This window comes from Chinchilla lanigera, unplaced genomic scaffold, assembly GCF_000276665.1.
Source record: "Chinchilla lanigera isolate Chin_1 unplaced genomic scaffold, ChiLan1.0 scaffold00022, whole genome shotgun sequence".
NCBI lineage: Eukaryota > Metazoa > Chordata > Mammalia > Rodentia > Chinchillidae > Chinchilla > Chinchilla lanigera.
The window spans coordinates 27,098,525-27,123,387 of record NW_004955423.1 but is presented as its reverse complement, the minus strand read 5'-3'; the positions used below and the strand labels follow the sequence as shown (position 1 = coordinate 27,123,387).

Sequence of the window (24,863 nt, the reverse complement as noted above, 5' to 3'; positions counted from 1 at the left end):
GCAACTGGAGACCACACTCATAAGTAAAATAACGAACAAATGAGACTCACACATATAAACATCATATAGTCTCCCTAGTGGGAAGCTGAAAAAGAGCAAAGCCAGGATTTCAACTTTAGCAGTCTTTCTCTAAAATCACGTTCCTAATCACTATGGTATGCTACTATCTAAACAGTGACACTACTACCCATTAATCTTTAATATTAACTCATTAAAAATGGCTCTATTTTACACTAGAAGAGGCATGTCTAAGAAAAGAATTTTGGTTTTGGTTTAAGTTTTATTTAATTAATTGGTACAATTAAGGTATACACAACGATCACATTCATCACAGGGAATTCACACCTGTACATGATATATTTTCATTCCTCTTTTTCCCCCCATACCTGTCCCCACTCTTCAAACCCCTTTCTCCTCCCCATTCACAAAGCTCTGCTTCCGTTTTACCCTTTTCTAATTTTTTTCTTTTTCTTTCCTTCCTTTCCCCTCTCACCTCCCTAGTTCCCTTTCCCTTTTGAACAGTTTCTTCCTATTTCACAGTATCTACTGTACATTTTGGTTCTTATTTACACTTTCAATTTCTCATACCAGGGAGATAACGCAGTATTTACATAGGTGTGTCCGATTTATTTCACTTGTACTTCATTTTGTAAAATTTTGCTTGACAACCTGTGATTCTAAACTGAAATTCATTATGTCAGTATTCTCTTTGTCAAAAAGGTTTTAACTTCTCAGTACTTTGAGAAATTAAGCCGGAGGCTCACAATCTTGATTTCTGTCTGGGAGACTTGATTAGACTCTGTCTCAAAATAAAGAATTTTTTAAAAAGCTGGGCAGATGACAGCTTCTGACACTAGGAGAATTTCAGATTTAATTCTTGCTTGGCTCAAGAAGACCAGGTATCTACTGGTGCTCCAGCGGAACACGGAGAAGAGCCCGGACCATGCAACACGACAGGGAAGGAGCAGACGCTGCTGTGCCGACGTGTATGAAGCATGAAATTCTGTGATGACTTACAAGGACGGCAAAAGACACACTCACAGATAGTTACAATGACAAATAATAAGGAATGTGTAATGATGTTGTAGAAATGTAAAAGTAAAGATTTTTGTGGGAACCAGCTGGCTTCTGACCCATAGATAAGCAGCATGAGATTGCCCGGAAAGGAGGCGCTGGGAATGTCCGGACATTATCTCCTCTCCTTGGGAGAAAGAACATCTTGTGTTGACACAGAGCGCCTTCCCCTCCTCTGTCCATGAGCGGAAGACCTCCGCATTCCTGCACACCACCACCAACCCCCCCGCCCCCCAGTCATAGGGAACCAATAAGTGTAAAAAACAATATGAACTAACCAATGCTATCTGCTTCTGTAGTGACGCTTGCAACTCCCCTCCTTTGTGGTTTTTCGGGTTAAAAAGCCAGAGCTAACCTGGCTTGGGGCTCTCTGTTCCTGCGAGTTCAGTGAGCCCCATGCATGCTTGGTGAATAAAAATCCCCTTGCTTTTTGCATGAGAGAGCGTCTCTTGGAGTCTTCCTTCACGCGGCGAGTGTCACGACCCTTACAATGTTAGCGCAGACAGAGCAAAAAACAGAGCACTGAGAGCTGTGATACCACCGGAAAGAAGAAAGGAAGGCTTCCCAGAGAAAGCATTCTGGGGATCAGAGACTGTTTACAAAAGCACTAAAATGCAATTTGTGAGATGCATACTTAGTTCATTTTAATTTCCCCTCAGTTTTAATGAGGAAGTTGCCATTGAAAGTTTTTAATTTGTAAAATCTATTTTAAAGTCATAAAATACTAAAAGGAGCTTTTAAAAACAGTTTGGTCCTTTAACTCTAAAAGCACAGTTTACATTACAGTAAAGTTACTAATAACAATTTCAAATTCCCTATTCAGTTCTCATTTCCTTGATTTCATTTGGCACTGATCTAAGTCAGTGTTACAGAAGGTTACATTCGTGCAAGTTAACGCAGCTTAATGATTAACTATATTCACCTGCTGACCTTACCTTTTACGTGGCAAATCCTGGCATATATAAAGTTTAAAAGTCTAGGTCTACTTATAGGAGAAAATTATTCAAAATTCCCTGAAACTGAATAATTAGGAAAAAATGTACACAATTAAGCTCTTTCTCATTATTGTTCCTCTAGTTCTTTCTTCCAGGGCTAATCAAGGCAATTTATCATCTGATTCTAAACCTTCAGAGCCAAAACCAAAATTTGCTAATTTAGAGGAGGTAAAACTTATCGCCAATGGCCTCCTTCAGTTGGGACACAGTCTTAAAGATTTAGCCCATAAGACTAAGAGCGAAATGAATGACATATTTAAAAAACTCAACATATTTGACCAATCTTTTTATGATCTATCACTGCAAACCAATGAAATTAAAAAAGAAGAAAAAGAACTGAGAAGAACTACATCCAAGCTACAAGTCAAAAATGAAGAGGTGAAGAACATGTCACTGCAACTCAACTTAAAACTTGAAAGCCTCTTAGAAGAAAAATTTCTACTTCAGCAGAAAGTGAGATATTTGGAGGAACAATTAACTAATTTAATTCAAAACCAACCTGACAATCAGGATCAGCCAGAAGTAACGTCACTTAAAGTAAGTAAAAAATCAAAGAGGGTTCATGATTGTTTTCAATGTGGACTTAAGAAAGTATTTGAGACATACTATTTAAAATTGTTGCATTATTAAAATACTTTATTTTTCTCAAGAAAAAAATTCTCTATACAACAAAATTTCCATTATAATTTCAAGTTGATTTTAATTTCCCTAATCATACATATGAAAACAACTTTGTATTTCATGTAAAAATTAGAAATCAGTTAATAATAAAATTTAGAATACTAATTACACTATTGCAAATTACTCGAAGTAAAAAATTCAATGAATTTAAATTTAGAATCATTCTTCCCTATTCAAACCCAGATAAATACAATACAGTAAATGGTGAAGAATTATTCCTATTAAAATACCGTGAAGTTTTCTTTCTTATAACTAAAGTTCAGAGTATCATATATGCTTTTTTAAAATCATACAAGTGAAAATGATTGCCAATATTCATTTTTCTATTAATTTAAAAATGAGATCATGATAGTTATAAATAAAACTTAAAGCAGAGAAAGGAAATCTTTAATCTAATTACCATCTATATCCAGACTTTTGTAGAACAGCAAGATAATAGCATCAAAGACCTTCTCCAGACAGTGGAAGAACAATATAAACAATTAAACCACCAGCACAGTGAAATAAAAGAAATAGAAAATCAGGTAAGTTGGTATTTTAATGGTATGTCCAATATTTTCCATTTTGGTTTACGTAAACACTAGACCCTAAAATTATTTAAAAGATTTAACTGGATTATGAGGAAAATGATCACAAAAGCATGGCTACTAAGACAGCAGGCTCTGCAGCTAACAATAACTTGAGTTTGAGTCACAGCTCTAAAATTTCCTAACTGAATAGGCCAGTTATCCTCTGCCTCTGAGTTTCCTCACGTCTTATAAAGATAGTAACAAAACCTACCTTACAGGGTTACTGTGAGGAAAAAAGAATTCAGCCAAAGGGATCCTACTGAATTTTAAATTAATCAGGTCTCTATTTTTGGTTCAAAACTCCTACAATGGGTCCCAGGTCCTGCTTGCTAAATCTTAGGACCTGAGATGCTCTGACCCTTTGAGATCTCCCTGACTTCATCTCAACCTAATCTAGTAACTTTGGCCTCTTACCTATTATTCTAACACAGCAAACACATGCCCCTCACAACCTCTGCCCTTCCTCCCTCTCCCGGGAAGGCTCAATGCTCCTCTCTCTGGTATCTGCATGGCCCTCTCTTTCATTTCCTTTAAGCTGTCATCATATACAAAATACTCAATGAAGCCTTTCTGGGTGACTTGATCAAAAATCACAACTCCCTATTCCCATCCTCCAAAGCTTCTGACCTTTAATAACTTTACCTCCTTAACACTTACTTTTAGATATAAATTCTAGTGATTTATCCTGCCTATTCCTGAACTAGAATGTAAGCCCTGTGAGCACTGGGATTTTTTCCATTGTTTTTATTGCTGTAGTCCCAGAACATAGGACATTATGTAGCACATAGCAGGCACTCAAAAAAATATCACTTGAACTAATAAATATATTCAGCGATGAGAAGTTCAGGAAGACTTCCTATGATTATTATTACTCATATTAGAAACTGTGTGCCTGAAAAATTAAATTGATCTACAATGCAAACGACTGGCTGAGATAGGTATGTATTTGGACTAAAGCTATCAGAATCTAAGCACTGTAAAATATAGGAGAAAAGTTTAGAAAGTATTACTTAGTACTACTCTTAAAAAGCCATTCAAGAGTGTTCAAAAAATAATACACACTCAGTGTCACTGGTGAAAAATTATTCCCAAGATGGACAAAACTAGTATCATTACTGATTTCTACTGAATAAATTTTGGTAAATAATGCTAATTTTCCAAAAAGTTTTTTGCCTACTGCTTTTTAATTTCCTTCTTTTTATGTTAGTTTTCTAAATTATTTTTTATTACATCTTTTATTTTATATCTTCATGGCAGGCCTGAGAATCAGTAACACCTATGACTGAGAATTACAAAATTTAAAATCTGCCCATGTTACTAAATAGAATCCTAAATAAATTCTACTGATATAAAGAGACTACTGTATATCAAAATGTTTTCAGCAGAATTTTTGGTCTTATTATTTTTCTGACTGTTTGGTTTTTTGTTTTGTTTTTATATTTTGCCTTCTCTTGATTTTTTAGCTCATTAAATATTATGTCTGATTAAATATTGCTGTGAACAGATCATCTGTAAAATCTGGATAGTACTGTTTATTCCTCTTAACATCAAAGGCAATAATATTATGAAATGAAAGATAAGACAAATATAAACATCGTTTCTGATATACTTACTCAGATTTCTTCAAATTATATGCATATTCAGTACCATTTATTAAAAATAATGGTTTTCTTTTATTAGCTCAGAAGGACTAGTATTCAAGAACTCAAAGAAAATTCTCTTTCTTCCAAACCAAGAGCACCAAGAACTACCCCCACTCTTCAGCTGAATGAAACAAAAAATGTAGAAGAAGATGGTAAGATAACTTGGTGGTTTCCTTCTAGAAGGCACAATCAAATTCCCTGTTCTCAGAATCTGATGTTGACTAAAAGAGAATAAAAAGGTACATCCACCAATTATGGTGTGTCAATTTAAACTGAACTCTGGGCTGTTTTTAAACCTTTTAAAGATATTGCTCAGATAACCAGTGGAATATAAATATGGACTTCACATCAGAAAATACAGAATGATTATTAATTTTCTACTTGTGATAACAATATTACTGTTAGGAAAAAGAGTAATTCATGTTTAGGAGATATATGCTGAAATATTTAAGGAGTTAAAGGGTCATGATGTTTGGAAACTGCTTTCAAATAGTACAAATAAAACACATATATATGCCTGCAAATATGGTACAACGCTACCAATTACTGAATACAGACCCAAATGTTATGGTGTTCCCTTCAATAATTATTCCCACTTTCCTTGAAAATTTTCAAAAGAAAAACAGAAGTTGCAGGAACAAAGTCTCCATTCCCAAACTACAACGTGATATATTCTCAAAACACTTATTTTTATGTATTTAATACAGAAAAAAGTCCATGTTACTGTTTTTTTTCATGTATGTTCACTCTTTCCACCTATTTTTATTCACTACCTGCAACTGGTATACATTCAACAGTGAACTAAGTTTCATATATATTTCTGCCACTTAATATTTTTATGATGTCAACCAAATATTATAATAATGTTTAAAGTTGTCACTTAAAAAATAAAGGAGTTCGGTAGTACCACTTTTATATAACCTGCTAACAAAAGTGAGTTAGCATAAACATCACTGAAAAAAGCTATATTCCCCACAACTCCATCCAATGTCAAGTAGAATCTCCAGCTCCAAACACATTCTCACTACTTAACTTTTTATACACTAATTCTGTTGACCTCAGGCCTCCCTGGTGACTGCTCCGCCATTCATAAGAGAAGTGGACACAGAAGTGGCATATATGCCATTAGACCCAACAACTCTCAAGCATTTAACGTCTACTGTGATGTGAAGTCAGGTAAAACCTGCCGATGGGGAGAATGGACTGTGGCTAGTTCACTGTATGTATTACCTAGTATTCGCAAAGCTAACCCTGTTAGCTCTGTTCTAAATAGACGCACTTTGAAATATAGATAAGCAATCATGTAATTCTAATACTTCCATTTTGTATTGCTTATTTATGTATTTATACAGTATTCTCTATTTCCTCTATAAAATAATCTGAAGTGACTATTGTCAGCAAGTTTACAAAAAAAAATTAATTAGTTGCCCTTCAGTTAACTGTTTAGGACCATAAAAAATAATAAAGCATATTATTATTCATGTATTATACATTACCACATTAACAAATTACCTTGTAAAGCTATAATTAAAACCAAACTTCAAAAAATGTACTTTTTAACATCTGTCAACATCAATCTTCTAAAAACACACAATTTCATTCATTATATTCAGGTAGTTCATGGACAACAATTCAACACCGAAGAGATGGATCACAAAATTTCAATGAAACATGGGAAAATTACAAACATGGTTTTGGTAAGCTTGATGGTAAGGTGACTTCATTTAATCATCCTTCATTTGCTCATTTTAAAATATTTATTGAGAACCTATTATGAACTGGACACTGGAAAAGCAACAATGAACAACAAATAGTTCCAGGATCTATAAGATGTATAACAAAGACACATTTGTTAGTAATAACATCACAGTCATTGTCTGAATTATACTTATCACAGTTCAATGACTTAGACCCATATGTGTAAACGTCATATTGTCTCCCTACTGTAAGAACCTGAAAAAGTAAATAAAACCTGAAAGGTACAACAGATATTATGAAAGGGAAAGAAACTGAACAAAGGGAAGGAACAACTGGGATGAGGGAAAGGAGAAAAGAAAGAAGGAAGGGAAAAAAATATATGTATATACAAGGATAGCTGGGATAAGTGAACTGCTGAATTGGTTTATTGAAAGGAACAGTTAATGCTTAAATCTTTTTTTTAACCAATTTTGCATGCTTATATCTGGTAATCTGAACAATTAATTTGAAGACAATAATATGCAATACGACAACTAAATACTAACTAAATACTAACTAAAGACTGACAAGTGCAGAATGTTTACTCACTTCTGATGAAAAAGCCCTTTGTACTTACATTACGATCTTTAAATAGAGAATCCAACTAAGTCAGTAACAGTGAGGAAATACACATTTTTCATTAAATACTTTAGTAAGGATTATGATAAAGAATGACTTATTTGTCCTTATGTTTTCAATTCCAAATAAAGCTAATTTTAATATTATAGAGAACAGTTACTAAGACTCAAGCATTTAAATTTAGATTTTTAAAAAATTTATGACCTTCCTTCTCTATGAAAAAAACATATTTATAAAGCAAATACCAATGGCCATATTTATATCTGAGAAAAATGACATTACTATTATCCAAATCTGGGACTACTTCACAAATCTCTTACTGCATATGACTATAGATATACAGCTGATAGTCAAGTTGGTATATAGGTAAGTATTAAGAAGTGACACTCTACAAATGACTAACTCTAAAAAGATTTCTAATAGTCTAATATGTGTCAAATGGTCGGCATCTTGTAATACCCATTTTAGAAATGCTCATCAGTCTTTAGACAAGTCTATTACTATTTCAGCATTGTTTGTACATAAGCTAGCATCAGTAAAATTGTTTAAAAATGAATACTTTAAAAGACTAATGCTGGGCGTGGTGGCACATGCCTGTAATCCCAGCACTTGGGAGGCAGAGGCAGGAGGATCGTTGCAAGTTCGAGACCAACCTGGGCTACACAGTGAGCTCAAGGCCAGCCTGAACTGCATAGCGAGACCCTGTCTCAAAAAAAAAAAAACAAAAAAAAGGACTATTAAAATAACCAAGAATTCAAGACTAAAGCAATTAATTTATTTACACAAATTAAAAATACTAAAAAATTCTCAGGGCTTAATCTACAGTTAACAATCCATAGATTGTTAAAACTTCTTTTCAGGAGAATTTTGGCTGGGCCTAGAAAAGATACATTCTATAGTGAAGCAATCTAACTACATTTTACGAATTGAACTAGAAGACTGGAAAGACAACAAGTACCATGTTGAATACTCTTTTCACTTGGGAAACCATGAAACCAACTATATGCTACACCTGGCCCAGATGACGGGCAATGGCCCCAAGGTGTTCCCAGAACACAAAGACTTGGTGTTTTCCACGTGGGATCACAGAGCAGGACACCTGAACTGTTCAGAAGGTTATTCAGGTACCCTCTTCCACTGCCAATGCTTTATTTTTCTATCTTCGAAATGTCTTCCCATAGTTTTAAGCAACTCTGTAATCCAATTCTTTCAAATTGTAATGTCAACTAAGCATTTTCTCTATAAAAATCTGTTAGCAATAAACAGTGTTACTGTAGTTCAACCAGGTATTTTAGCGATAATCCTCCTCAGATATATTTTGTGGTATACATAAAAGTTGTACAAATTACTTAAAACTGGGATACACAGATCTACAAAACTGTCATGTTCAAAAGAAATGGAGTATATTGTATTCATAGAGAAGCAGAGTAGCAGTAAGTATAAATGAGTTTGTATTCATTAAATTGCTTATCTTCCTTAGGAGGCTGGTGGTGGCATGACGTAAGTGATGAAAACACCCTAAATGGCAAATACAAGAAACCAAGAGCAAAATCTAAGACAGAGAAGAGAAGAGGAATATGCTGGAGGTCTCAGAATGGAAAGTTATATTCTATCAAATCAACCAAAATGTTGATTCACCCCAAAAATTTAGAAAGCTTTGAATGAGCCGAGGAAAATTCAAAGATAATAAATCAAATATTAAACTCATTTCAAATTACTGTGGTTTAATAATCTGGTATTTAATCTTTAACGGGAGGTTTGAGGAGTAATTTTTTAATTTTAAAGTTTATCAATTTAAGATTAAATATCACATCAATTCAAAGAATACCATTTACCCTTCTCAATCAAAATTTTTGTATCATTTGTCCATATGTTTAGTGATATAGCAATACACTTTGGATGGTCACAATCTAAATTATAGCTTCTGGGTAAATCGTTAAATAACTTTTTAAAATGAGAAAACTTAAGAAGATTTTTATCATAAAAATATGGGCTAATTTAACAACTTCCTCAGTTTAAAAAAAACTAACTTTATTAAAACTCTAAATTTCAGTAAACATAAAAGATGGATAATTTTATAGTTGTTAAATGTATTATTAATTTCAAAACAAAAATTCATGTGGTTCAGAGTATATGCAGGAATCCATAATATAAATTTTAAAACTGATGCTTCATTTTCTACAAAATAATTTGGAGCAATTATTTGATGTGGCTTATTATAAAGGAAATGAAGTAGGATGAGTACTGCATGGAAACAGGCTGAGTGTCTTGTACAAGTGCAGTAGACAACAACTACTAAGTCATACTGACTTGGGCTGGGGATTTAGCTCAGCGGCACAGTGCCTGTCTGGCAAGCGGGAGGTCGTGAGTTCGATTCCCGGTACCGGAAAAAACAAAACAAAACAACAAAAAAAAGTCATACTGACTTTACCGTCAAGCACCACTGTATCTTATTTGTTCACATCTATACCACATGCATTTTATATATTTTAACACTAATATTGCATAAACCAGTAATTTTAAATGAACCTTATCAGAATATAGTAAGAATGAATGCCTCTGCAGCATTGTTAACATTTAAAAATAATTTATTCCTTCTGAACATGCTGTGAGTCTAGTACTTTTGTGCAGATATTAAATAATCATAAAACATTTTCAAATGTTTAAATAGCTGAACAGGCATGTTTGTACTTCTAAAATTCAATAAATAAAGACTCAGTCCCTAAATTGTACATACTCCAATTCATGTAGTTTTTTGACATCAGAATAAACATATGACTAAGTTGTTTTTAACTTAAGAAATTTAATCACTAGATCCCAAAGACTATCAGACACAAATTTTTTGAGCATAATATTACTTTTGGGTATTTAGTTTCAAGTGACTTTAAAACAACTACTGAAACAGAAATAAAATTTTGAATTAAACGTAGTTTTCAAAGGATATAGTACCCAACTTCCAGTTTTACCTTAAATCAACATTCAGTATTATGTATTTTTAATTATCCATTGTTATATGTATATTTTTAGATATCTTACATGTAAAAGATATGTATAACCTATGTGGAGGCTATATAAATAGTCTTTCAGAAAAACAAAAGAATAAAGACCATTTTCAGAACCACACACAGCCCACACTGTCAAAACGTAAGAGTTTCTAGAGCCAAATGCGAAAATGGCTTTTAAAAGAATAGAAATTTTGGAATGTAAAACATTTCATTATGTAATATACCAACTGTTTCCTGAATTTGCTTTCCTTTTTCTACTTTTCAAAATTCTTACCTAGTCTCCTTCATTTTGTTCCTTTTAAGGATTCTAAGTTAGACTTTTTTTTCTACATACAAACCTCAGCTTGGGAGAATTCTGGTAAAGAAAGAGAAAGGTATTTGCGCTGCATGGTTCACAAAAGTAAGTGCTTCTGTGCACAGACTGCTTTGTCTAAAGAGTCAGAACCCTAACTCACTCGCAGTGGTCTCAACTACTGGCCTTCTCTCCCTGCTTTCCCTTTGATCTCTCTGGTTCCTATGCAGGGCAATGTCCTTTTCAAACCTCCGGCTGCTTCCACAGTACAGCACACCCACTCCCCACGGATTACCCCTTACCCAGGTCCGTCCTCATAACCCACTCCTTCCTCATACTTAGTACTAACTATGGAGTAACACGCAACCTTCAATTGTCTTTCCTACTCTGATCCTCAGACATTCCACCTGCCCTTACGGACTCATCTATTTTCCATTAATCAGTTCCCCAAATCTGCATACTCCTACCAGCTCTCTGACACCCTTCAGGCTCCTCAAATCAGACTATCAAATAACAAATTCTCTGCTGTCCTTTCCACGCCTTTTCCTGCCTCCTAACTTCCTCACACCCATTAACACGGCCACACTGCCCACAGGCACAGAAGCTTGGGACTTGGAAGACATCCCTGGCTCCTAACTTTATAAGCCACCTCTTTTCTGTCATGGCCAAGTTCAATACAGTTTTCTTTCAAAAGGTCTCTTCATCTCATACACTGTCTTCTCAAGGATTATCTTTAAGTCGAGTCTTAGGTTATTTAAAGAGTCTACCCCAGCCTGCTAATTTTATGTCTCTCTCTCTCTCTTCAGTCTTCTTACAACAAATTTATAATGGCATACTACTTTGACTTATGTTTTTCAAGCTTATTTACTGAAGAAGTACAATGCCTGAGAATAAAAACGTACCCTTATAGGTTCTGAAGTTATAGGATAAAATGGCTTGTTCTAAGCATAAATGTCTTTTAGAATCTTACCGGGACCTTACCTTAAATCTCAGGCTCTTATCTTAAAATTGCGTATGAATTGTGTTTTAAACTCCATAAATCTACCTTCATGTAAAAATGGTTGTTTCCTCCAAAATCTTCTGGAAAGTGATGCTCCTACGAGATGCATAGTTTGTCCTATGTGCTTATACATCCTACAAAGCTGTACCCTCATGAGAATGTGCACCCCAATTCAGAGGCCTGTGGAACAAAACCCAAATCCTTTCCAGGTATTCAAGAGTCCCTACATCTGACCCCAGTTACGTCTTTTGTCTTTTACCTAACACAAAACGCTTCTCTAATAAAAACTACCTGCTTGTAAACCTCCTCTCTCCTTTCCTAGTGCACTCCACTTGCCTAGCAGCCTCCCCACCCCTTTCAACCATCTAGGTCCTGTGCATACTTCCAGATGCAGACGACCTCACTGCTCCCGAAATATCCTAGTATATGGCTGCTCGTTCCTCCGCAATCACAGCATAAATGTCTGCACTCCTCAAATGGCACTTAGTAAGTGAAGAAAAGAAAAAAGTACATCCTGGCAAATTACAATAAAAATTCTAAAACAGTAATAAAAACTCCAGAAGCATTAAATATAGTGAATCTACTTGATTTTAGAGAATTACCGCAAATTTTCTATGCCATACTCTGATTCAGAATGAATCTTACTGACAGCAAGTACACACATTTCTCCTCAGGCTCACCTATTATTTTCACGCCCTGTCTCGTCCTGCACTCAGCACTTTTTCATATACACTTCTTCCTGGTAGCATAAATCATGAAATTCAATTAGCTCATTCATTAATAAAAGTGTATTCACTGACTAGCATTATTTATTTATGCTGTTATATGTGCTACCTTCTGTTATAATCAAATTCCTGTGTTTGTTTTCATCCCTAACAACCACATGCAGTTCACTTACAGATACCCTACCGAGTGACTGTCCTGTACTGTAGTTCTGAAAACTGAAAAGACAGTGACCAAACAATCGGCCTTTTTATCAAAGTCCAAAGTATTCTCAGTGCAAATCAATCAAGGCAAAATTACTCAACTGGTATGAGATGTGCAGTTCAAGGTTATGCAAGTATGGATAACCAACTTCCACAATAAGCTTTTCCAAGATGAGGTTTCAACATGTTAGAAAATATAATTAAGGATTCCATATAAAACAAAAAAGTTGTTTTTCTAAATCCATGTGTTTAGCCCTAAGAACTATAAAATGCCTAAGAAAATGACTAGGTTTATTTGAAACAGCAATACCCTACAGATGCGTGTGGTTGTTACTGTTCACATCCAAATAAACAGCTGAGCCTCAGTTTACACACCCAGTCTACACGGGTGGCTTGCCAATCCTACGTGGGGTCACAGTCATCCAGTCAGACGCTACATTTCAATGGCTTTTTGAACTATAATGTTTTAAACGTGTGCACACTTCTAAAACCTAGGTATTAGGTATCACTTTTCATATTCCTTCAAGTATATAAACTGCACAAATACTTCCTAACTGAAAATATTCTCATTCCCAGAATAGACAAAACTGCTTTTTTCATAGTCTGCTCTTTCTGGAATTTTACTCCTTCCCGTGGAAGTCTGAGGTAACATCCCACTATCCTCAGATGAGCCCCTAGCTTTTTAAAAACTCCTGGTTGGTTATGTTTAAAATGTTAGGAAACAAGAGCTCTCAGCTCAAGAAGTTTTACAGTTAAAATAAACTAAAACTAATTAGAGATAAAAACTAATTAGAGATAAATAAAAGTCAGAGTGCTATATCCAGGGCAAACTCAAAACAGCAGAGTATATGGCAATAGTGTGAAACATCTATGAACAGTAAAAACAAAACCAATACTCTCTACAGCAGAAAACCCTAAGTTGAATGGGAAGACTGCCTCTTAACTTTCAGGAACACCAACATGAAATTTGCACTTCTCTAACTAAAAATGCAGGAAATAGGTATAACCACTTGAGAAGCTGGGCAGAAGGATCTGGAGTTACAGACCCTGAGCAACTCCGTCAGATCCTGTCTCAAACTAGGAAGAGCTGGAGGTGAAGCCCATTGCTCCCTGGATCCAATCTGTGCTAGGGGAAGAAAAAAAAAATATAGGAAACTAATCACAGCAGTATTAGCAGTATATAAGATTTTAGTACTTAAAACTACAGCAATTTTTATAGCTGAGGCTAGGTCTAGCTGTTTAATTAATTAATAAGGAAGCCACAGCTTTAATATTTTCATCATTTAATTCTACATAATTGATTTCCTTTATTATCCCATGTATTTTATTTTATGCACTTAAAAACATTCCAGGGGGCTGGGGATGTAGCTCAGCGGCAAAAGCGCCTGCCTGGCAAACGCAAGGTCGTGAGTTCGGTTCCCGGTACCAGAGAAAAACCAAAAAAAAAAAAACATTCCAAAGAAGATCATAGGATTTACCCCCCAAAAAAGAAAGAAAAGAATCAATTAGCAACTAAACTCCAAAGGGAGACCCACCGTCGTCTGAAAGCCTATTTCAAGAAACATGAACTGCATGGCTGTTAAATCATAGCATGAATAGCACATACTCATTCTAGCTGGCCAAGATATTTCTAGAAACAAAATGTGGAAAAAGTTTTATCAGTGAATAATATGCTTATTAAATTACTCAAGAAAAACTGATGAAGGTAAAACTATAGGGATCATAAAACATGTTACTGCTTCTGGGTCTTTTAAGTCCTCATAGAGATACATCCTTTATGACTAACAAACCAATGACACAACCATTAGTTAGAATTGGGGGGAAAAGAGGCCAAGCAATAGTTGAAACAAGGACAATGGCAATTAACTACACCGTTCACTTTACTTTTGTGTAATGTTTGGAGTTTTAAATAATAAACTTTATATTCAGATTAGTTCTCAAATAAAAGATTTGCTATGATTCAGTAAGCACTGAGTGGGTCATACTCCTACCCGCTGTGGTCAGCAGCACAATAACTACAGCCTTTGCTTCCCACACTGGTGGTTACCACTTCGGCACACTGCATCCATTCTCACATCCTAGTAACACCGTAACTGCTAACTGCTCTTAACAAAACCTGTAAGAACAGCAAAGATACGAAAGTTCAACAGGTGATTACAACTAAGGCTATTGTTGGGAAAGAGGGTAATTCCAACAGTCTTGCCAAGGATATCATGTGCTCTGTGGACACATCTCTTACAAACTGGATGTCCATAAAACACAGCTCAACTAGATGTACCTTGATCTATTACAACTCAAATCCAACAGTGGCAGTCAAGCAACAATTTAGAACACAAGTAACATCACACAGGCTCTCCTATCCACCTCTGTGACAATTTCAGATATTTGATAAAGGGTTTTATCGCATCAGTAAGAAAGGGCTCACTGTTTCCCTATTACAATATACTAGTTGCACTGATATCTTCTCTGACACTATGAGAGCATAAAGCAACCATTTGATGTAAATTTCAAGCGCTCAGCTCCGTAGGAAATATGTCACTCACTTCCGGGTTGCTACACACTGCCATCTATCATGTATCCTCATTTACCCACATGAAGGATTTAAAAAGATCAAATCCCTCCTGCGTTAGCCCTGTTCAAAGGGAAGTGTCCAGCTACGTGTGTGTTGGGGGGGGTGACAGTTTGTTATTTTTTTCTTTTTAGGTTAGGAGGGTTTCTATTGGAAATATGAAGAATAGCTCCTGGATTTCCAGGAGGGGTCCTGAGTGGGTGGCTGAATGGCACCTCCATCCAGAAGTACTTAGAGATAAGCAGAGCACAGTAACTGCTCATGCTCAGTTGTGCAGTGGCCACCTATCACAAGTGTTAAATGTAATGTAACAAGACCAAAGATATTGATAATGACTAAATTCTATGGAGCATTTAATATATGCCATGCACTTTCGTTTCTGCTATGCACTTCACATGTATCTGATTCTCACAAATTTCTAACACATAGGTAATTATATCATGTATATGTTAGAAGAAAGAAAACTAAACCTGAGTTTGAAATAATGTCTTAAAATGAAATACGGTAACGAAATATTTGAGCCTATTTTTTCATAAGCTATATGTATAGTCATACAATTTCAAGTAACACAAACATTATTATTTCTTTATATAATTTGCAGACTGATTTTCTTAAAAGGGAATGATCAATTTTATACGTATTCTATCTTTTTAAAGAGAGAAAAGAGCCGGGCGTGGTGGTGCACGCCTGTAATCCCAGCACTCCAGAGGTTGAAGCAGGAGGACCATTCCAAGTTCGAGACCAGCCTGGGCTACAAGGTGTATTCAACACTAGCCTGAACTGCATAGAGAAACCCTGTCTCAAAAAGACAAATAAATAAACAAACAAACAAACAGAGAAAAGAAACATTTCCCAAAAAATAGTAACAGGGAAAAAACAGCCAATAAAGCACAGTAACTGCAATTCTACTTTTGTATTTACATGCATTTAACATTTTTTACTTCCACGAGGATACCCTTATGTCAAGAATTATTAATCTTTCTTGAAATAATACATCCTTTTACTCTGTCCCCAACTCTGCTCCCAATATAACCTTCTTGCTTCAAAGGGTCTTACTGATAACATGTTACTAAAAGACCAATATATCACCTCCAAAAATTAAGCAATATAGTGATTTTGACATCATGTATCACAATTTATTAATTTGGCTAACAGATTGAAGCATTTCACCAGAGTTCTTTATAAACTGTACACGAGCTGAAAGGTTATTACACAAAACTCTAATATGAAGCCAATTTACCTTGATGAAAAATATTAAAACCTAATATTCAATGTTAAGTAAGAGTAAATCTAATCTCAATGAACCTAACCAGTTCTATTTTCTCTGGGAATAAACTACTGAGAGAAGAAAAAGTTCTTATTTACACATTTAATAAATCTACTTTTAAAGAGACTTTTGCACAGAATATTACTTACAATAATAATGTCTGAAATGACTATCAGTTCTGTAGCTGAGATATTGTCCAAACTAATGACACTGAGATACACCAAGTAATCTCTCAAGATCATTCTCAAACTAGTATGCTGGGCTTCATTCCTTAACCTGAAAAATTTACTCCCACGACAGAAACTAGTTAGTTTCTGGACTACCAATTCCTTTAACAATGCTATTGCAATGATAAACTATTTAATGATAAAAACCAGAAGCACATACAAATGAAGTTACCTCAAAAAGTGAACACATGCTTACACAATTTCCATAAACTCAGCAAAACCATCTTAGCTCACAATGTATAAAATCTACTTAAATCTTCTGACGTACTGTACTCATTTTACCTCTTCCAGAAGGGGATGATACATTAAAACTGGATTACACTAATGGCAGTTAGGTTTGTCAACTTGACTGACTTGGAGACGTGCTGAGGGGGTTGGAGGAGAACAATTCTCGGCATTTCTGGGTGGGTCAAGGAGCTGTGACACTGAACACCACACGTGGCCCTAGCCTCACCCTCTCCGGCCCTCTGTTCTGCTTCCCAGGCGGTATGAAGTGAGCAGCTGTGCGCCACTATGCCTTTCTACCACGACATGCCTGCCTTCGAACAGCCAACCAGGACTGAAACTCCTGAAGCAAGAGCCAGGTGAGCCCTCCCCTTTAACCTGTGGGTGCTGGGCACTGCGTCCAGCAGTGGAAAGCTGACAAATGCAACACTTAAGAAGAAATAATGTTCTATTTTCCTGGGCAAGCTAGCTTCTCATTTACTATGACTTCATTCCTAGTTTCATTCAACTTCTGAACATGACTTTGTATACTGGCCCTAGTTCCCACAAGTTAACAGACATTATTCTCTAGAATGACACTTATAACGTGTTATACTTAGACCAATTCTAAGACATTAAAAATGATTAAACAATAACAGATTTTGAGAAAATTATAAAATGAAGTTGTTCTCTCCTGCTTTAATAAAAATGTAGAAAGTTATCTAACAATGAGAAAGTTAATTGTATTCATACTTATTATAAATATTGGATGTCCTATTATCCCAAAGAATGAAAAAAACTACAGTTGATCTTAGCCAAAAGGCCAAGAAGCAACAGAGAAACAGAGATAATTAAGAAGGTCTGAAAAAAAAAAAGAAAAATAAAAAAAGAAGGCCTGAATTCAAGTCAAACTAAGTGTTTTAATCTCAGCTTCATTCTTCTCACTTATGAGTGGAAATAATAACACTGCTAGAATTAATTTATGGGCCTTTTATTTGTTTTTGTTTTTGTTTTTGTTTTTTTACTATTTTCTTTTTTTTTGGTACTGGGAATCAAATTCAGGGCCTTGAACTTGCCAGGCAGGCACTGTGCCACTGAGCTACATCTCCAGCCCTAGAATTAACCAGCCCTAGAATTAATTTATAAGCTATTATGAGACTGACTAAACTAGTTTAAATGAAAACAATCTGCATACTATAAAGCACTACATAAGTGTTATCAGGTACTGATTATTAAATAAATATTATCAGCATATTTTAGAACATAACGGATGAAGAAAATAACCTAAAGTATCTTCAGAGGAAAAATAAGACACAAATGACTAGCAACCAGACTCATGCCAGACTACTTAAAAGCACAAAGGCAGAAGACTGGCTATATTTTCAAACTTGTGACGGAAAATTATTCTACAGTTAGGAATTGTTAATCCTAACAAAACTAACAACCTGGGAGTAAAAAGAAATATACAGCCAAGTGCAGAAATACACAGCTCTAACCTCAGAATATATGCAAAAAGTACCCCCGGAGATACGCAGTGTACAGCCTAGAAAGTCACAGCTAACAATTTGATGTCTGCTATTCTTTTTTTTTTTTTTTTGGTACCGGGAAGCAAACTCGGGACCTTGCACTTGCCAGGCAGGCGCTTGAGCCACTAAGCTATATCCCCAGCCCCTACCCCCCTGCTATTCTTTAGGTAGTAGATACTCAACAAATATTGTTGATAGTTGTGACATATTGCAGGGATACAGATTTGAAAGGCTGAAGGTGGAAGATCACTTGAACCTAGGAGTTACTACAGGCCAGCCTAGGTAACATAGTGAGACTCCATCTCAAAAAAGTAAAGATACTGTCAAACATAAAAGATCTCAAAAATATTTACCTTCTCTATATCCTATTTTAGGGAAATACAGAAGGCTTTCAGTAAAATGAGTAAGACAGGGGCAGTGGGGAGAGACAGATGATACTGCAAAAGAAAATGCAAACAGGGGAAATAAGCCCCAAGAGAGCAATTATGCAATAAGCCTGCTAAGCCTAAAAAACTTCATCAAGTTGGAAGTGGGAAATGATTATTTGATGTCTTACACTGTACTGCAAGAAGTTTTAGAGTTTTAGTGATAACACATAAAAACATAAGAAAACAGCCAGGGATGGTGGCACAGGCCTACAATCCTAGCACCTGGGAGGCCAGGTGCCAGGACAAGAGGATGGCAAGTTCAAGGCCAAAAACGTCCCCCACAGGAGCCTGATGAGTGGTAGTAAATGATACTGGAATAGGCAAGTTCGGGGGGAAACTCAGAAGTTCTGCCTCAGAAGGTTATGCCTCAGCTGCCTTGCTGGGGAGTACAACAGGTGCGTCAAGTCATGTTCTCAGAACCATCACACAGGAAGCATCATTTGCAAGAATGTATGTGTCGGGGCTGGGGATGTAGCTCAGTGGCACAGCACCTGCCTGGCAAGTGCAAGGTCATGAGTTCGACTCCTGGTACTGGAAAGAAAAAAAAAAAAGAATGTACGTGTCATGGTTTGTGTCTGGATGTCCCCCCAAAGTCTCATGTAGTCATGGGGTGGCCTTCTAGAGGTTTTGACTGATCTATGGCCCAATGCTGGGATTTGGGGTGTGACTGCTACACCCACTCTGGGGCAGGTAGTTTGCACACAATGTGAGGGAGGGAAAGAGGCTGTTTGCTGCTGCTCCTCCCTTTTGCTCGTGCTGCTTTTGCTGCTTTTGACCACTATGAACTGTTGCCCTCTGTCACATGCCATCCTCCCTTGGAGCCAGCCCAGGAACTGTGAGCTAAATAAATCTTCCCTACCTTAATTATGGGCATCAGATATTTTGTCTCAGCAACAAGAGAAAAGTAACCAAGACAGTACGCAAGACGAAACCCTGAAGCTGTGCCTTGTGTAGCCTGGGAAGTCACAGCTAACAACTTGGCATCTCCTGCTCTCTAGGCAGGAGAGACTCAAAACATACTGTTGGGGACATACTGCAGGCACACAGCTTTGATTCATGTGAGACATTACATGCACTAGTAATTACTATTTGAGGAATGACAGTAATTAAAAATGAGTTGAAATGTTTTAACTTAACAGAGCAGAGGTTAAATGCTAGCCACCACCACAGTAAATGTGGTGCTCAGCAATGCCTAAACCACTCTCTCCCTTGGTTTACTCACCTTTAAAATAAAGGTAACATCTACTCCAAACTATTAGGTTAAAACAAGATAATGAATGAAGGCAAATGACATTATACTTGACACACAGTAAGTTTCACGGGCTGGGGATGTAGCTCAGCGGCACAGCGCCTGCCTAGCAAGCGTGAGGTCATGAGTTCAATCCCCGGCACCAAATAAATAAATAAATAAGTAAAGTTTTATGACAGTTATTAACAGAATTATGCATTAAGAAATAGAATATACTGGCAAGCGCAAGGTCGTGAGTTCGGTTCCTGGTACCGGAGAAAAACCAAAAAACCAAAAAAAAAAAAAAAAGAAATAGAATATATAAAAAGGCTACATTGGTTTTTGGAGCATTTCATTCTAGTTCTACTTATTAAAGTACATAGTATCTTACCTTAAAATTTTCAAAGAAATTAAAATCCCTTACCTATAAGTAGTGTTTGGTACATAGACATCCCGAGCAGGAAACTCTAAAATTTCCCGGGTAGGTCTAACTCTGCTGTCAGGGTACAGCTTCACTTGAAGCAGTTCCGGGGTCAGGCAATAATGGGGATTTTCAGGAGCAGGAGAAATGTCTATCTTCAGCTGAGCTGCATATTAAAGCATATTACAAAATAATGTAAACACAATAAATAAAGAGTCCAGAATTGCTACAGTTTGGATATGAAGTGTCCCTCAGAGACCCATGTGCTAAATGCCTGGCTGCCAGCCTGTGGCCCTACCAAAACTGGTGCAACCTTAGTAGGTGGAACCCAGTGGGCGAAGTGAGGTCACGATGACTGGCCTTGGAGGGGACATGTGGAACCTAGCCTCTTTCTCCCTCTCTTTGCTTCCCAATAGCCAAGAGGTGGGAAGCTCTGCTCTGCCAGGTGCTTCCCAGCCTGATGTCCTGCCTCACACCAAGGGCCCAAAAGCAATTCAATCACATGGCCCCAACCCAAAATTTAACCCTCTGAAACTGTGAGCCAAGAAAGATCTTTCCTTGTTTGAAGCTGATTTTTCTCAGCTAACCTGTCACAGTGACAGAATGCTGACTAAAACATAACAAAAATGTCTTTGAAAAAATGTAGACCCTATTTTGCAATAAGTCTGGGCATAATACACAGAAACCAAAAGACTATCATTTCAGACCTCAAAATCATTTCATTTTACCAAGTTTCAAACTTAAAAATGCTCATATACACATAAATGCACATAAAATAACTGCTTGCTGAATGAATGGGAAAGAGTAAAGGATGTCAAAAAGGAGGAACAAACAGAGAAAGGAATCTGGCATTGCAACTAGCCAACATTTAAAGGTTAAATGTTTTAATTTTGGCTTGGCAGGCTTCAAACTAATTTAACTCTGAAATGATTTGCTCTAAAAATAGTATGAATATGTTTCTAACATCTACCATTGCACATACATTTTTCCCTCTAGAAAATAATTTTAAGCCACAATATTATTCATCATTGTCATTATACAACCCAAATTACCAAAGGTGTTGAATCCTGCATCCAAACAGACTACTCAATAATGAACAAGATGGAAAAAAAATAGTAAGATGAAGAAGACTGACAGATACTAAGCACAGAAAAATATATGAGCCAGATAAGTGAAAAAGAAGGAATGCACACTTATAGGCAATACAATACATTAGTGATGACAACAGAGTAATCACATCTACTCAAAAATGCAAAATACCTGTAATAGGTCTCAGTCGCCGCAAGACAGAAGATGGCCTTCTCATATCGGCAAGGAATTTGTACAGATCTTCATCACTTAAGCGGTCACCTTCCTGATTTCAATGACAGAGAAAAAAAGATTTGATAAAACAACTATAGTAGGTGGGAACTGAAGTTATATTGTCTGCTCATAAGCATGCACTTCTGCTACAGTGCAAACAGAATAAAGATTAGTGTGAGTCCAAATATCCTTATTTATTTCCTATTCTTTAGTACTTTCAAATTTTATTAGGATTTTTGATACTATTTTTATTTTTATATATATATACATATATATATATTCCACTATTTATGCCCAAAAAGTACTATATAATAACGTAAGATATAGAAAACCATACAAGGTAGAGACAGATAAAAAAGGAAAGCAAAAGTAAGAATATGGACATAAAAGAAAATTTAAAAATAAGATAAAAAGGCAGGACAATGTAAAAATAAATGAGTCATAAAATCATTACACTTGAGTTTATATTTGTCTTTTCAACTTTACATGTCACCTAATCCTCAAATGCAAAAATCTACCAATGGCTAAATTTTTTTAAAAAGAGCCCATTAAGAAAAAAAAACAAAAAAAACCTACTGTTAAGGAAAAGCACAACTGTCCAACCACTAAGACCAAAAAGCAAAGCAAGACAACTCCAAAATGGCCTCAAGTCCATGAGGGAAGAGACAAGAACCAAGAAAAAAAAATAATAATCTTATTAAGAAATACTAATTTTTCAATTTAATATTAATATTTTAATTAAAATAACTAAGTTGATTTTCTTTTATTGAAGAGCAAATCTTTAATCCAATCTACCTGCCTCTGACATTTTATTGCCATATTTGAGTATTTCCTACAGGGTCCTTTTAGTTGATAATGAACATAGTTCAGATACTTTTTTGTTGTTACGAATGTAGCCTGAGCCATATCCCATTTGTTCATTATACTGCTCTAAACAAAACAGAATAGATCTTCTTTTGGCTGGGGATTTAGTTCAGTGGCACAGCGCCTGCCTGGCAAGTGCAAGGTTGTGAGTTCGATTCCCAGCACCAGAAAAAAAACAAAACAAAACAAAAAAAGAATAGATCTTCTTTCATTCTATTATTAGGGGAAATGAGTTTTGTTTTGCTTTATTTTTGAGACAGGGTCTCACTAGTCAGTTTATGCTGACCTTAAACCCACTGTGTAGCCCAGGGTACCCTCAAACTCACAGGGATCCTCCTGCCTCAGCATCCTGAGTGCTAGGATTATGTATAGGCATGCACCAGCACACCCAGTGCAGAAGTGATTTTTAATTTCTAAATGGCTATAGTTTTCTGTTGTACCTTTAAAATGATTTTTTTCTTAATTGCAGAGAGAGATTTTGGAAGAGAATTTTTTTCAGTGACCGTATGTGATTAATTACTGTAAATGTTCCATCTGCTGCTGAAACAGTATATTCTCTTCCTCTGGGTACAGAACTAATACAGATCTTAAACAGTCCTTATCCATAATGCTTTCATTACCTCTGATTTAATCATTTGCATTTCTTCAACCTATTAAATTACTATTGGTCACCACTCTTTATGCCTAATTTCCTTGCCTTTTGCTGGGTGGAAGGTACTATTTCCTCCCTTAGGCATGGCCATAAGCAAACAGGATGGAGACTAGGGAAGCATTTGCACAACTAAATTCTGCCGCTGCTATGAGAACAGGACCCAGCTGACCCACCAGCACCTGACAGCAGGTGGCAGCCAATGAACCGAGCTGAATCATCTCAGTCTTCCCAGCAAATAGCAATCTGGAACCACGGGGAGAAGGCTGGTTAATGAAGAGGCCTAGTGGACACTCTCCTCTGTGCTGCTTGTATACTGCTACACACTCCTGAAGCACCAGATAATAGCTAGCAACATACAGAATAAATGCATTTCAAACTACCAGATGGGCTTGATTTTGTTGTAAAATCTTCACATATTCCTAACAGTTTTGGCATAACATATTTCAAATCACTACACACTCATGTTTACTGTCCATCACTCATGTTTATTGTCCATCCCAACCATGGACAATAATCTTTCCTACATTAAAGGGGGGGACTGTTCTTTGGTATCTCATTTAGGGGAAATTTGTGCAAGGAATTCTACCTTATTAAAATTGTACTCTCTGCTTTTTAATTTGCATTTGTGCTAAAAATACTTATAAAAATAGTACATGATCACGACTAAAAATAATTTTAATACAGAACTGTAGAAAGGAAACTGCAAATGCTTTCCACTGTTCCATGTTTATGCCGGTCACGTATTTTTAAGTTTTCATAAGCACTTTTTGCTAATCTGCAGTCACCAGTATTCCAGTGTCCGCTGTGCAGTGCTACACAGTAGGGTAATACAGGTAACAACAGTATCTTGTACATTTAAAAAAAAAAAATCTACAAAAAGCTAGGCATGGTGGTGCACACCTGTAATTCCAGTACTTGGAAGGAAGGAAGTTCACAAGTTCGAGGCCAGCTTGGGCTATATAGCAAGTTCAAGCCCAGTATGAACAAGCAAGACCATTTCTTAAGCAAAAAAAATAAAAAGCTAAGACAGTATAATGAAAGTTTTCACAATAAAGAAATGATAAATGTTTGAATATATACACATTTAAACATTACACAATATATACATGTAACAATACACAAGTTGCCCCACTAACATACAATTTTTATGTCTTTTATATTTTAGTTAAAAAATAAACTCAATTTAAATTTAAAAAGTGTCACATGATGAATTCTCAAAAATTATTTGCTGGATAAATAAGAGGAGGTGGGAAGCTTGTCAATTTAAGTTTACAGATGATACAATGATAAATAGGCTGAAGATGTGAACAGAAACCGGTGTGCATGCCGTAGAAGCAACACAGCAGCTGAAGGAGGAGAGAGAGAACTGTGGCATCTGCAAGGCTGTGTTATGTGTCATGGTATTGGGTACATCTGCTGCCGCGTCCCATACATGCATTTGCCCTCTCACTTCATCCAAGTAACACTCACAGTGGCTTCCTCTAGACTACTCTGATGACTGTGCATCACAGAAGATCCCTACCACTTGGGATCTTACCACATTAAGAGTCTCTCTGAGAGGCTGCCTATGAACACGAGTGATACATAACAGTAAAGAGGCTCACAGCGCATTTTCCCTTGCCCTCTCAAGTTGTAAGGTGCCAATAAGCCACGATTTCTTCTTAATCAGAGTAA

General features: G+C 36.1%; 2 protein-coding genes across 2 annotated transcripts in view; one reads left to right on the top strand and one right to left on the bottom strand.

Annotated features, from left to right (window-relative positions):
- Dock7 (dedicator of cytokinesis 7) overlaps positions 1–24,863 on the bottom strand; it is a 190,090-nt gene that overhangs the window by 110,323 nt on the left and 54,904 nt on the right. The window contains exons 15-16 of the mRNA XM_013514367.1: positions 21,632–21,725; positions 20,375–20,537 (exon numbers count right to left, since the gene is read on the bottom strand). Coding sequence (XP_013369821.1) covers positions 20,375–20,537; positions 21,632–21,725 — 257 coding nt within the window. The remainder of the gene's footprint in view (positions 1–20,374; positions 20,538–21,631; positions 21,726–24,863) is intronic.
- On the top strand, positions 2,049–10,010 carry Angptl3 (angiopoietin-like 3). Its single transcript, XM_005385334.1, has 7 exons — positions 2,049–2,606; positions 3,164–3,274; positions 5,000–5,114; positions 6,025–6,138; positions 6,576–6,671; positions 8,139–8,402; positions 8,759–10,010. Exons 1-7 carry the CDS (start codon positions 2,112–2,114, stop codon positions 8,941–8,943), a joined length of 1,380 nt encoding a protein of 459 aa, XP_005385391.1. The 5' UTR covers positions 2,049–2,111; the 3' UTR covers positions 8,944–10,010.